The sequence below is a fragment of the Colletes latitarsis genome, chromosome 10 (assembly GCF_051014445.1).
Source record: "Colletes latitarsis isolate SP2378_abdomen chromosome 10, iyColLati1, whole genome shotgun sequence".
Lineage (NCBI taxonomy): Eukaryota > Metazoa > Arthropoda > Insecta > Hymenoptera > Colletidae > Colletes > Colletes latitarsis.
In genome coordinates, this window is record NC_135143.1 from 31,331,323 (window position 1) to 31,343,596 (window position 12,274).

Genomic DNA, 12,274 nt, shown 5'->3' on the forward strand with positions numbered 1-12,274 from the left:
TTGCCAAAAATAAGGAATGCGCATCTTTTTTAATGACGGTAACACAAGTTTAAATAGTAATACTAATCGTTCAAATCTTGAATATCAAACGGTAATTAGTCCTAGATATACGAAAGTCAGTGTTTAAAAGTGATTTTTTTGTTTCTTTATTGTTCCCTGATATGTACACTATGTTTCTTTCTATCTAAGAACCATACAGAATTTGTTCAAATACTTATTCTAATTTCAAGAGTTTATCAATATCAGAATCTAGATCTGAACTTTCTGATATCGATTCTGAATGTAAAGTTTCAGGCATTTTATTCTTTAAATTACGTGGTGCTGCTTGTGGCAATGAATCATTTAACGCTTTAGAATTAAATGTTGATGCTTTAAATGGACTTTCTAATCGAAAACCTGTACTTGTTGAACGCATTTGTTGGTTGTCATAGCTACGATTTTCTCTATCTTGTACATACTTTGAAGAAAATATTGTTTCAACCGATCCCACAGGTTTTTGTCTCACCATACTTAACTGGAATAAAATATTTACTTTTCATATTATTTAACATTACATAAATATGATGCTCTCGTCTATACTCGTCATTTTATATTACCTGTGCTTCAAGTTTTTTTGATATTTCTGCAATTTTATCGCTTTGAGTGGTCTTTAGCATGATATTGCTTGTACTTTTGTAACTTTCTCCCTCGGATAAATGCTTTTTTTCAGCGGAAATGCTAAATAAATGTAATATTATATAGAACTTTTATATAAAATTTTTTTCAAAAAGAAAAAGAAATAAAAAAAGTGATTAACATTTATTTTTAATGTGGAATACAATTAATTTACATACCTTGAAGTATTCCAATTATCATTTAGTTCTTCTTTTTCAATATCATAATCAAATATTGATTCTTTATCTTTTTCATCTGCTAAATCGAAAATAACTTTTTTCTTCGTTAAACTACTCGTTGAACCACTCGTAGATTTTAAAACACTTTTATTATACTTGGGAGATATTAAAATATTTTGTGGCTCTGGTTGTGCATGCGAATTACTATCACTATTGTTCTCAATGGATTTTACGTCTAATGCTTCCTTACTGTTTGTTTTTATCTTAGTTTGTTCAGAGTCAAATAAAGCTTTCATTTTATTTAAAGAATCTTCTTTTGTATAAATTCCTTGCGAATTTGTATGCCACGCGCTTTCCAAAGATTTTATCGTATTTGGAGAAAGTTTTATTAAACTTTCTATGTCTTTGTAATTTGTAATCTTTGTAGATTTTATTGGCGATAATTCGCTTTCATTTATATCTTTAGCAGCATGATAATTTTCTGGGGTAGAGTGCCATTTATTTGGCTTTATATTCTGTACTTGCAATGCAGAAGCATAATTGCCTGAAAAAGAGGAAATATCTTTTAAATAACAAATACTGTTTTAATTAGTGAAATAATACATCAAACACAGTGATTACCAATATCTTTTTTATCGCTAAATGCTTTTGTTGTCATTAATTTAGAATTGGTTGCTGATTTATGCAAAGGCATTTGTTTTGCATGTTCTATAGTTTTTTTTGCTTTTCCTTTTCTAGACGTTTTCTTAAGGACCTCTTCAATTATTTTCGATTTAATCCGAGAATACTTTGGTAATTTCTGAGAACAATTTAAAAAATTTAAAAAGCTATATGAAAAAGTTTTACTTATTAAAATGATATTTTATATGCAATTTTATTACTTTCATAGACATTTTTTGATGATGTTTTAGAATCTCCATGATTTGCTTGAAAGTAGCCTCCGGTATTCCTTGCCATTCTGGATCTATTCCTAAATCTCTTAATTTCTGATCAAACATATCTTGTAAATTGGACTGTAATCCTTCATGGAATGAATCATACTGTATAGTCTTCTTAAATTTTGAAGAAGGTAATGGATGTGTTTTGTGTTCATGCAGACTCGAATTATTATCAATTACAGTAATACTTTCTGATTCAGAATGCGTGTGTAAATCAGAAATGGACTCTGAGTTTGATTCAGAAGTTAGATTATTTTCTATGATTTCGGACTTTTTCTTATTTTGCACATTAGATAAGTTTTTTTGAGGCATATTTTTGTTTATAGTATTTTCTGACTTGTTTGTACCAGATTTATTCAAATCAACTTTTGCGGTTAATCGATCGTGTAAGCCATAATTTATATGCTTTGTTTCATAATTAATATTATTTTTAAGCCCCAAACTTTGTGACTCTGATATATCACTTGAACTACAATTTTTCAAATCCTCTTCCAATTTTTTTTTATTCTCAAATCTTGTACTCTTTATTTTTTTAATATTTTTCTGTTTCCTAATTACTTTATTCTCATACATAGTAGGCTTGTTTCCGGAATATAAAGTATGTACATTTCTTGAAAATTTATTTTGCAACGCCAATGGAAATACTATGGTACTATCCATATTTCCAGTAATCAATTGTTCTGTTTTTGCACTTCCATGATCCTTTTGTTGTAAATCATTTTCATCCAGTTTCTTTACAGTTTCATTGGTCCGATCAAAAATTACAGATTGTTCGCTTTTCTTTGGCAAATTGTATTCAAAATTTGTATTTTTTTCATTTAGCTGTGAAACGTTTATTTCATGTGACAAAGAATGTAATTGTTTACTTTGTTCAATTAAAATATTTGACTGATTTGCTGTTTGACGTTCTAAATCGTTAACTTTAGATTCATATTCTGTTTTTATATTTTCGGCCGCTTTTTGTGTTAATTTCAGTTCTGTAGTGAGTGTTTCGATATCTTTTTGATGCTGATTTTCTAAATGTTCGATTTTGGATCGCCAATAATTTTCCTGTGCATATAATTTTGCATGCATGCTTTCTATATCTGGAGTTAGCTATAAAAAAAGATATTAAAAAATTTATCATTTAAAAACATTTCATCAACAAACATTTTACTTACTTTTTCAAATAACTGATTTCTTAACTTCTGAAATTCTTTTTCTTGTTGATTCATCAATGTTTGTACATTTGTTTCCGATGTTCGTTCGTACATCATCTTCTCTTTTTGTCTTAAGTTCTGTTAGAATATTTATCATTTAAATCATACATTCAAAATATTTTTTATTTTATACTTACATGTATTTCATCAAAAAGCATAGTTTTCAAATTTTTTATTTCTTCGTGATATTCTTTGTACTCTTGATGTTCTTCAGATTTATTAATATCGCATTTAGAACTTTCAACTTTATTTTCAGGTAATTTTCTCTCATAATCTATTGTATTTTTATTGGCAACATTTTCAGCATCATTCCTTATTACTCTCTCAGTTTCATTTAATCGTTCTTTTAAGCTTTTTATTTCATTATGCAATCTTTCAGTTTCGCTACGATAGTGATCATGTATAGGGGAAGAAGTCACACATAAGTCTGACATATATGTGTGTCGACGTAAAACATGAGCGCTTGCAAACATTGAAGATATAAACGTTTTTGGACAATGGGGACACTGAAAAAACGATTTATATTTACTTATTTTGAATACAATGATAAAGCAACATTTTTTCATAATACTATAATTAGTGCTTATTTTTAGAAGAAATTCTGATAATTTTTCGAAATATTTTTCAACAGAATGTTTGTTCATACATTTCATTATATGTACATTAACAAAAGTAGCTCTGATTATAATAGAATAAAATGTATAATTTCATTACTTTATAAATTTCACCATTAGAATCTCCAATTTTAGTTTCTATTAATTTACTCCTATCCTTTGCTTTTTCTTTTAAATTCTTTACTACTTCTTCTAAAGTAGCTACTTCCTTTTTCAGTTTAACATTTTCTTCTATCTTTAGTTTCAGTTCATCTTTCAATATTATTACACTGTGGTCTAAGTATTCCTTGCAATATAATAAATATTCCACTGCTAATTGCGCAAGTCGGAATAGTTTTACAAAGTTAGGATCCAGAATCTTAACATCATATTCGCTTTCTAATGAATAATCTATTACATTGTTTACATTATCATCAATGGAATGAAAATCTCTTTCTCTTATAATCTGATCAATATTTATATTACCTAAAAATCAGATATTAAATCAGTTATCGTGCAACAAAGTTAGCTAAAGAAGCATAACATAAATAATTGAACTACATACTTATACGATTCCAATCTATCCGTACTCTGGACCTGTGGGTATTAAAATAAAACCCCGATTCTTTAGCCAATTTTGGAAAATCATGACACCATTTGGTCCCAATACGAAATGAAAACGCCATTATTGTATTTACAAGATTACTTATACGTATTTACATTATTTAAAACTTTGGTGGTCTTAACTACTGATTATTTAGAAATATAAAATTACAAAATGCAGTTAATGGTTGTGCTATAATTAACATTATTATTATTTCCTTTACAATAAAATAATTTTATTGCAAAAAGAAGTCGTTGAATTAGATAAATAGTTTCCGTGTTTGTACATTTTGAGGTTGTAATCAGGTGGAATAATAAACGTAAACAAGATTTAACAGGTGTGATACGATACAGTCAGTGCCCCCTATATAATTATTTATACGCAGATTTAAATTTTATTTTTTTTTCTTTCTTTTTACGTGATCCTAAATTATAAGCCAAACAAACGGTATTAAATTTCAAACTGTCGTTTAATCTCCTTGATTCATACAAAATTTATACATTTATAAATTCGTTATTAATATTTAATAAGTTTTGAAATCATCAATTATATTATTTACTTTACAATATTGAATAGTTTTTATAAATGAATTACAATACGGATATTTATTCTAAAATCCTTAAATCATATGACATGTTCTTCTATTCTATACATCGTCTATGCTTATACATTGCCCACGATGCTAAAAAATAAATTTGAAAAATTTCAAACAACCAAAATCGTATTAAAATATTTAATGGAAATATTAAGAATCGTTGATCTAAAAAGTACTTGAATACCGTTAAATTGTTATGAATATTTTATATAGAATATCTAGGAATCTGTTTTATTTCATTTAAAATCATTTTTTTTTTAAAGAACAGATATCTTATTTCAAACGACACATTTTTGAATTAAAAATTTTAAACCGGATATGAAATATATTATAGATTATGAAAAAATATTATATTATATAATCAAACTAAAGAACCGTTTACAAAAGTATGTACGCATAATATGATACTGTTTAATTTTAATCTTACGCATCGTAATATCCGTTTCTATATATCTAGTAAAGGAACAGTTTAGTTTAATTAATTATGCAAATTTAAAATTACGATGCAAAATTAAATGTTTTACACATGAATTATTGATTGGTGGAAGAAAAAAGAATAATACACGATACGATGTATAATTGGTCGTTAATTATATGAAAACACATTCGATAGATTTTTTTAACGTTCTTGACTTTCTGTGCCTTTTGTGATCACGCTTCTCCTCGACCGGTACTACCACCATCTTGTTTGTTTCATCAATAAAGAGAGTGTAAGACTTGAGGACGATTAAAATTGGTTTAAAGTGTTTCTATTTGTGTCTTGTATACGTTGAACAGTAATAAAAACCGTGAATATGTCCCACGGTGGTAGAAATGAATGTAGAATTTACGTGGGCAATTTACCGCCCGATATAAGAACGAAAGACATTCAAGATTTGTTCTACAAGTTCGGTAAAGTTATCTTTGTTGATTTAAAAAACCGTAGAGGCCCACCGTTCGCTTTTGTCGAATTTGATGATCCAAGGTATGTTCGACAGATATAATTGCATAAAAATTTCTTGATTTTTTGGTATACTGTGCATCGTCTAATATCGTACTCCATTATTCTACTGCCCTCTTTTTTTCTCGCCTTCTTATCATCAAATAAAAGAACAGTTTCATTAACCGTATTTTTGCACTTCGAGAATTTATATTCAAATTGTTAACGTATTAAACGTATAAAAAATGTTATCATAGTAGATCAAGGTTACATAGGTTTTTTTTAAATGATTATCATAATATATGTGATATAGTATTGTGCTATTTTCAGAGACGCCGAGGACGCGGTACACGCGAGGGATGGATACGATTACGATGGTTATAGATTACGTGTTGAATTTCCACGAGGCGGTGGCCCTAGTAATAATTTTCGTGGGGGTCGTGGAGCAGGTGACAGTGGAAGAGGTGGTCGGGGTGAAATGAGTAATTCTCGAGGTCGTGGACCACCTGCAAGAAGATCTCAATACAGAGTTCTTGTTACTGGTTTACCTCCATCTGGCAGTTGGCAGGATCTGAAGGATCATATGCGGGAAGCTGGTGATGTTTGCTTTGCTGATGTTTATAAAGACGGCACTGGAGTTGTCGAATTCTTGCGATACGAAGACATGAAATACGCAGTGAAGAAATTAGATGATTCAAGATTTAGGTCTCACGAGGTAAAATCTAACTTCCAATTAGTGGAATGTAACAAACTATATGTGTTATCGATTAGAAGTTGATATTCAGTTAGCACTTTTCAATGCAGCTGTGCTAGTATGCGTATGATTTTATTTCTGTGAAGTAGGGAGAAGTATTTAAAATAATTTTACATACAAATTGAAGACCCAACGTTTTTACATTTGCGTGTTAAATAATGGTTTTTGTATTTCCGTTTTATAGGGCGAAGTAGCCTATATTCGTGTGAAAGAAGATCATAGCAGTGGCGATAGAGGTCGCAGCGAAGATAGAGAGAGGGGTCGAAGTCATTCACGAAGCTATAGTCCACGACGTCGTGGTTCACCAACCTATTCACCATTACGGCGTAATTACTCGCGATCAAGATCTCGCTCCAGATCTCGTTCATACGACTAGTGTGTACGTATATGTTTCACATGGTAATATAAGTAAAGGCTTATCAATATTTGCTTTACCATGTTTCATTATTACTGATTTGAATTTCACTTAAAGACACCTTCCAATCCAAATCGAATTTGTACAAATTATAAAAATTATTACTATTCATGTTGCTTGAATTTAACAATTGTATTGTACGTAATGTATAGTTAGAGCACGGTTCATTTTACATCTACCAAAATTATATTTTCGATAATTTCGTCATTCTTTTGTTTATTAATTTTTAAATTATGTTCGTCACGGATTAATCCGGGTGTAACATTTATTTTATGGGTACGCATTTAGAATTAATCGTTTGAATAAATCTGAAATAGCAACTAGCCAATTAGATTTTCTTATGAGTAAATGCTGATATAAAGTTTTTAATGTCTTATTCCCGTTGTTTTAATAAAGAGGAATCGTGCTCGTATTAATCGCATATTATTGTTGATGGTATACTGGTTAGAGTTACATTTATGTTTAAAAAATACATTCCTTTATATTTTGCAATTTGTTTTGACACCACACATCAATATTTGAAATGTGTAACAATTTTGAAGTATTATGAATGAGAATCTAAACCGGAGCGACTAATATTATTTCAGCTATTTAATCGGCATTCACATTAATAAGTAGCATTTTGTTGTATAGTTACCAATATTGCCTACGTTCAGCGTGATCATTCTCGATGCACTGCACAGTACCAGAATTGGTAAATATACCGCAATATTTAACTTGATGTGAATGCAGTCTTTGATTGTGTCTTTTTACACATATTTATTCACATTTGCCGTGACGAAAACAGCACATTTTTAAGCATATTTAACATGTAAAACTCTTTCAAGCTTCTAATGCTAAAATGCTTATTGTAAACATTTATAAAGCTAACATTCTTTTTTTTATGATTAACAGCACAAAATTATACCGCATATGTTTGAAAGAAGAAAAGTAATGCCATAATGAAGTACATATACGTGTATATTTTTAATGTGCATATATAGCATGCAAGATAAAATAGAGTATATTTCAAATAATGAATAGATTATACTAGACATACGATCAGAAATTTTATTTTGTTTGCATGAGTACTTATTTCCATTTGCTATAATTGTTACAAGAACGTCGTATCATTATTGAAGTTTGATGTAACAAAAAGAATGGTGGTCTCAAAATTCTGCTGTTTTTTCACGATGTATTTACCAATTCACGAATTTAGACTCGAAGACATTGATTTAATTACACGCGGGAGAAACTGCAAACATAAAACATTATGGCATTTTTCGATATAACACCATTAAAAAATTACATCTTGTGCTAAGTATTAATTTTAACAGATTATTCGTGTGTACAAATACATACATCAAGGTTGTTTACACGGCTCAACGGCGTTTAAGTTATTACACAAATTTAATTACTTTTTGTTTTGCCTATATAATGATGACAATACAACATACTCTTTGTGGTGAAAATATAATACTTAATACCTAGAGAATGTAATACATCGATACCCATCGACCGATGGTACATATAGGGCATAACATTTGATAAATGTAGGTAAAAGATTTATTTTTTACTAAATGATTAATATTCATATGACCAATTTGCTTTGGGAAAACACATACAGCTATCATTTATCATGTATTGATATATTGTCCGTTTGATACAGTAACAAATTAAAGTACATTACAATTTATTTAAGTGTTCTTTAACGACGATCATCTGGCCATTCTTCTGGTTTGACGAAAAACTGTGTGTTATGTACTACTTCAAAATGAAAAAAAAATCTAACTGAAATTATTATTAAGAATATAATAACGTGTCTATTACAATTGTATGGATATCTGTGAAATATCCATATTGAAGTATATTTTAAGTTATACACGACTTACCTTGAGAAATGTGTTTTTTTTTTTATTGGCCGGATGATTTATTAACAAAATACGTTCTGCTGCACATTTCTCGTTTAACGTTTTCCTTTTGAAAATATACAGACAAATTTATTCTATTATACGTCAAATATGTTGAAGGAAAACAACTATTTCGTGTATTCTTGAGAATATTATTATTGCAAATTGATCCTGTGATTTTCGCTTCTTTTCCACGATATTTGTGTGTATTCGTCGATATAGAAAAGGTTTTAAATTTATATTAAACAAGTGCAAAGTATTCCTTTGTATAATATTTGCTCAATTTATGACATATTATCATACATTTGAGTATCGCAAGTCATAAGGATTATATTTGCAGTGATAAATTTTATATATAACATTAATGCATATTGTATAAGGGACTAATGTATTTTTTCTTCTTTTGTATATTGGATTGGATTGTAACACAATGAATGAAAAACTGAAATCGACACGATCTTACTTCTTGGATGGATATAATACACATTCGCTTGACGGTGGGATGAGATGGAATGCGTTTTGGATGGATTTTGTATGGAGCATATATTATAAAAGGATTATACGTAAATGCGAATACAAATAATGAGACAGTAAGGATACTTTCAAGAGGAAGTTCAGGATCAGGAAAGGAATTGGATGAAAGAAACAATCCATTTCATTCAAGGATTCTCAATTAGCTGGATTTTCATCAGAAAACGTTGGCAAATCCATTACAAGGATTCGAAACGATTATCCATAGTTTTCTTTCGTAAATTACCGGGGGAAAAAAATAGTATCAATATCTAATCGTGTTAGCAGTGTCTTTATATTGATGAACTAAAGAAAGAGAATAACCATAACGAAAAGCGCGGAACGAAGAGTTTCGACGTGTATCACCTGCTTGTACAGATTTCTTGATTATTCAAGTGTTTCGTATTTATCATTGTTTTCGCGATTCAAGCCACAACGAAGTGACTCTCGTATCTTTCTCTTACGTTCATGAACCGTCAGAACTGGTAATGGAATGTCAACATTCTACATTTTGTTTTGAAAGTACTTACAGTTTCCGTATAATCGGATGTTAACACTGATTTTTTTTTTTTTTTCTTTTTTTTTCTTTTTTTATCGTTACCGAGACAATAATTCTGATTCTCATCCAAGGAAGTTCGCTAAAGGAAGTATCAGACTTCTCATCTGTATCGGCGAAAGTGATCGATGATTCGCGAACACGAAAATGGAACGAACTGTGGTTCAACGCGACGGGGAGAGGAATATGCTTTTTCAACAATCTTCTTAGTTTCTCGTTCGATCCGTGCGATAAGTTTGGTATAGGCGATATACGATCGGAAGCTCCACGTTTAGCACTCCCCCTCAGGATCAAGGAGAACGGAAAGTGATCCTACATGGAAACTTTGTTCGCGTTGTAAATAGAGCGTGGCTTACACTTCCACTCGAAATCAAATCGTCCGAATGTTCTTCTCTCGGCTATTTCGATCTTGGAATTGTGTATCATTTATCAATCGTGGGCGTGTGTATGTTCCATAATATACATGTGCGGTGTAGTATGAACTGTTACCACTGGTCGTCGGGACTAATAATGCGCGCAAGAGGAATAAATAACTGTTCGGGGTTGAAAAAAAAATCAAAGTAAACAGAATCCTTCATCTTAACGAGGACTGGCTCTCCCTAGTAGTAGAGGATCTCCCGGGACAAAAAAAAAAAAAAAATAAAATAAAATAAAACGAAAATAACAGGATATCGTCAATTACGGTGGGATTAGGATGCTGATCAGGATATAATTAGCGTTCATGATGGATTTTTGGATACGGATAAATTGGCTGGAAATATTCATCGGATTGTATTAAGAGGATCGCTTTGGATTTTTTAACCGGAGAATATACGATACGCAGGATTCATGCAGGATAAGCGGATTTGGATTAATCGAGGTGTCGATCAATCGAACAGAGCGTGGCGTTGTTCATGCTTCAGAAAATAGGTTTCACGGATTTATCGCCTAGGTCGGATACGGAATTTGGACTTGCACTTAGCGGGATCAATACAGGATAGTCGGATATCATTTTTCACCGATCGAAACGGACGCGAATTGCTCGCTGTTAAGGTATTTGATCAAGTTTATATCTGACGTCATTTCGACACACATTTTCTGCATGCATTCTTCTAAACAAATGTACGTCCTATAAATGTCCACATTTTTTGATTTTCACCCGAACACTGCCCGCAAAAAACTAACTTAAATAACAGATATATAATACCCGTCAGCTCGAAAGATGTTTAAGTGTGTTTGAATTAATCGTTCATGTTCTTTACGTTCAGCTTACACACGTTTGACTCCTTATGAAAGTCTCTCATATTTTTTGGCAGATCGAATGTCTGTCGTCCCGGTAGTAGTATTAACCTTTCCACGATAGTATCCAGTCTCCCTTCAAATAGATGATTAATTGTTACGTCTTGGCATTAAATTTCTTTTTTAGTTTTATATCTTTTGACGATGAGAGAAATTTTTACAAAGCTCCCAATCGTCGTTATCTACTCAAGAAGAGGCAATAAAGATCTGTAATTCTTTATCGTTAGTAAATTCTTGAATATCCTCAATTCCTTTCCTCAACTAATGTGTATTATTCAAAAGTATCTCTTTTATGGTTACATCGCTATTATTATATTGTCTTCGAGCGTTTGTCACGATGTTATTTGATGAAATTTACTCGTAGAATGTACATCCTATTTAAAAATATTGCAGTCTTATATAAACATGTATATGTTTGTATTAGACTATGATATTTTTAAGTTTGATAAGCAAGAGGGAATTATTAGAATATATATTTCCTCTCTTACGAAATCTTGTTTTATTTATTTTAATTCGAATAAGTTTGGACTGTATGTTTTAAACAAAATTACAAAAAAATAATATTGTTGCGTTGCATTGGAAGATTAATTTATTAACGATAAAATAATGATTTCCTTTTATAAAATGCGTACAATAAAATTTTTTCGATCAGACTAAATTACTGTATTGTTTCATTGGAAATTAATTTATAAATGTGCCTCTAATCTCTGAAGACAAATGGGTTTCTATGGATGAAGTAATAGGGACCCTGAAACTTGAACAGTTTCATCAGGTGAGTAACAAAAAGTAAGAAATGAAAATGTAATCTCATTAATCTTTTGTTAATATGTAGTAGTTCTCTTCGGGTGATTCATCGGACAAAGAGAAGAATAAGCTTCCACTGGTCTGGAATATGTAACTGGTTAACAAAGTAAGCATTTTACTGTTTCACCTAATTGTTAAAATTACATGGAACATACTGGACTCATTTTATGAGCTTCTGTAGTTAAACAAACTAATTTGTATGTCAATAAAGGAGTTTTGGTTATCATTGAAATTTTCTAATAGTTATTCCACATCTGTCTTCCGAAGAATCTAACATTAAAAACTGTTGGAAACTTCAGCTTATTATTTTAAAAGTGTATTCTTCATTGTCATATAGTGTGTTATGGGAATGAAACAACTTTTTTCTTGAATCATGTGGAATAGTAT

General features: G+C 30.4%; 2 protein-coding genes across 3 annotated transcripts; one reads left to right on the plus strand and one right to left on the minus strand.

The window, feature by feature from the left end:
* Positions 1-122: 122 nt before the first annotated feature.
* Dzip1 (DAZ interacting zinc finger protein 1) lies at positions 123-4,939 on the minus strand. Its single transcript, XM_076775604.1, has 9 exons — positions 4,129-4,939; positions 3,685-4,049; positions 3,108-3,476; positions 2,932-3,048; positions 1,715-2,866; positions 1,455-1,632; positions 834-1,377; positions 597-717; positions 123-514 (listed from the first exon to the last, which is right to left on the minus strand). The coding sequence occupies exons 1-9, from the start codon at positions 4,247-4,249 to the stop codon at positions 215-217; spliced, it is 3,267 nt and encodes a 1,088-aa protein (XP_076631719.1). The 5' UTR covers positions 4,250-4,939; the 3' UTR covers positions 123-214.
* A 323-nt stretch (positions 4,940-5,262) lies between these two features.
* Sf2 (splicing factor 2) lies at positions 5,263-10,375 on the plus strand. Of its 2 annotated transcripts, XM_076776071.1 has the most exons (4): positions 5,263-5,726; positions 6,012-6,396; positions 6,620-6,814; positions 7,484-10,375. In XM_076776071.1, exons 1-3 carry the CDS (start codon positions 5,557-5,559, stop codon positions 6,809-6,811), a joined length of 747 nt encoding a protein of 248 aa, XP_076632186.1. In that variant the 5' UTR covers positions 5,263-5,556; the 3' UTR covers positions 6,812-6,814; positions 7,484-10,375. The 2 variants fall into 2 exon arrangements, with proteins under 2 accessions (XP_076632186.1, XP_076632185.1); XM_076776070.1 differs by having other exon boundaries at positions 5,266-5,726; positions 6,620-10,375.
* The last annotated feature ends 1,899 nt before the right edge of the window (positions 10,376-12,274 follow it).

Excerpts from the sequence above, each read along its gene's own strand:
- Dzip1 (XM_076775604.1), bottom strand. The coding sequence starts at position 4,249 with ATGGCGTTTTCATTTCGTATTGGGACCAAATGGTGTCATGATTTTCCA. Across the intron at positions 2,867-2,931 it reads GAAATCAGTTATTTGAAAAA|CTAACTCCAGATATAGAAAG; the intron begins GTAAGTAAAATG and ends CTTTTTTTATAG. Across the intron at positions 515-596 it reads CAAAAAAACTTGAAGCACAG|TTAAGTATGGTGAGACAAAA; the intron begins GTAATATAAAAT and ends ATTTTATTCCAG.
- Sf2 (XM_076776071.1), top strand. The coding sequence starts at position 5,557 with ATGTCCCACGGTGGTAGAAATGAATGTAGAATTTACGTGGGCAATTTA. Across the intron at positions 5,727-6,011 it reads GTCGAATTTGATGATCCAAG|AGACGCCGAGGACGCGGTAC; the intron begins GTATGTTCGACA and ends TGCTATTTTCAG. Across the intron at positions 6,397-6,619 it reads CAAGATTTAGGTCTCACGAG|GGCGAAGTAGCCTATATTCG; the intron begins GTAAAATCTAAC and ends TCCGTTTTATAG.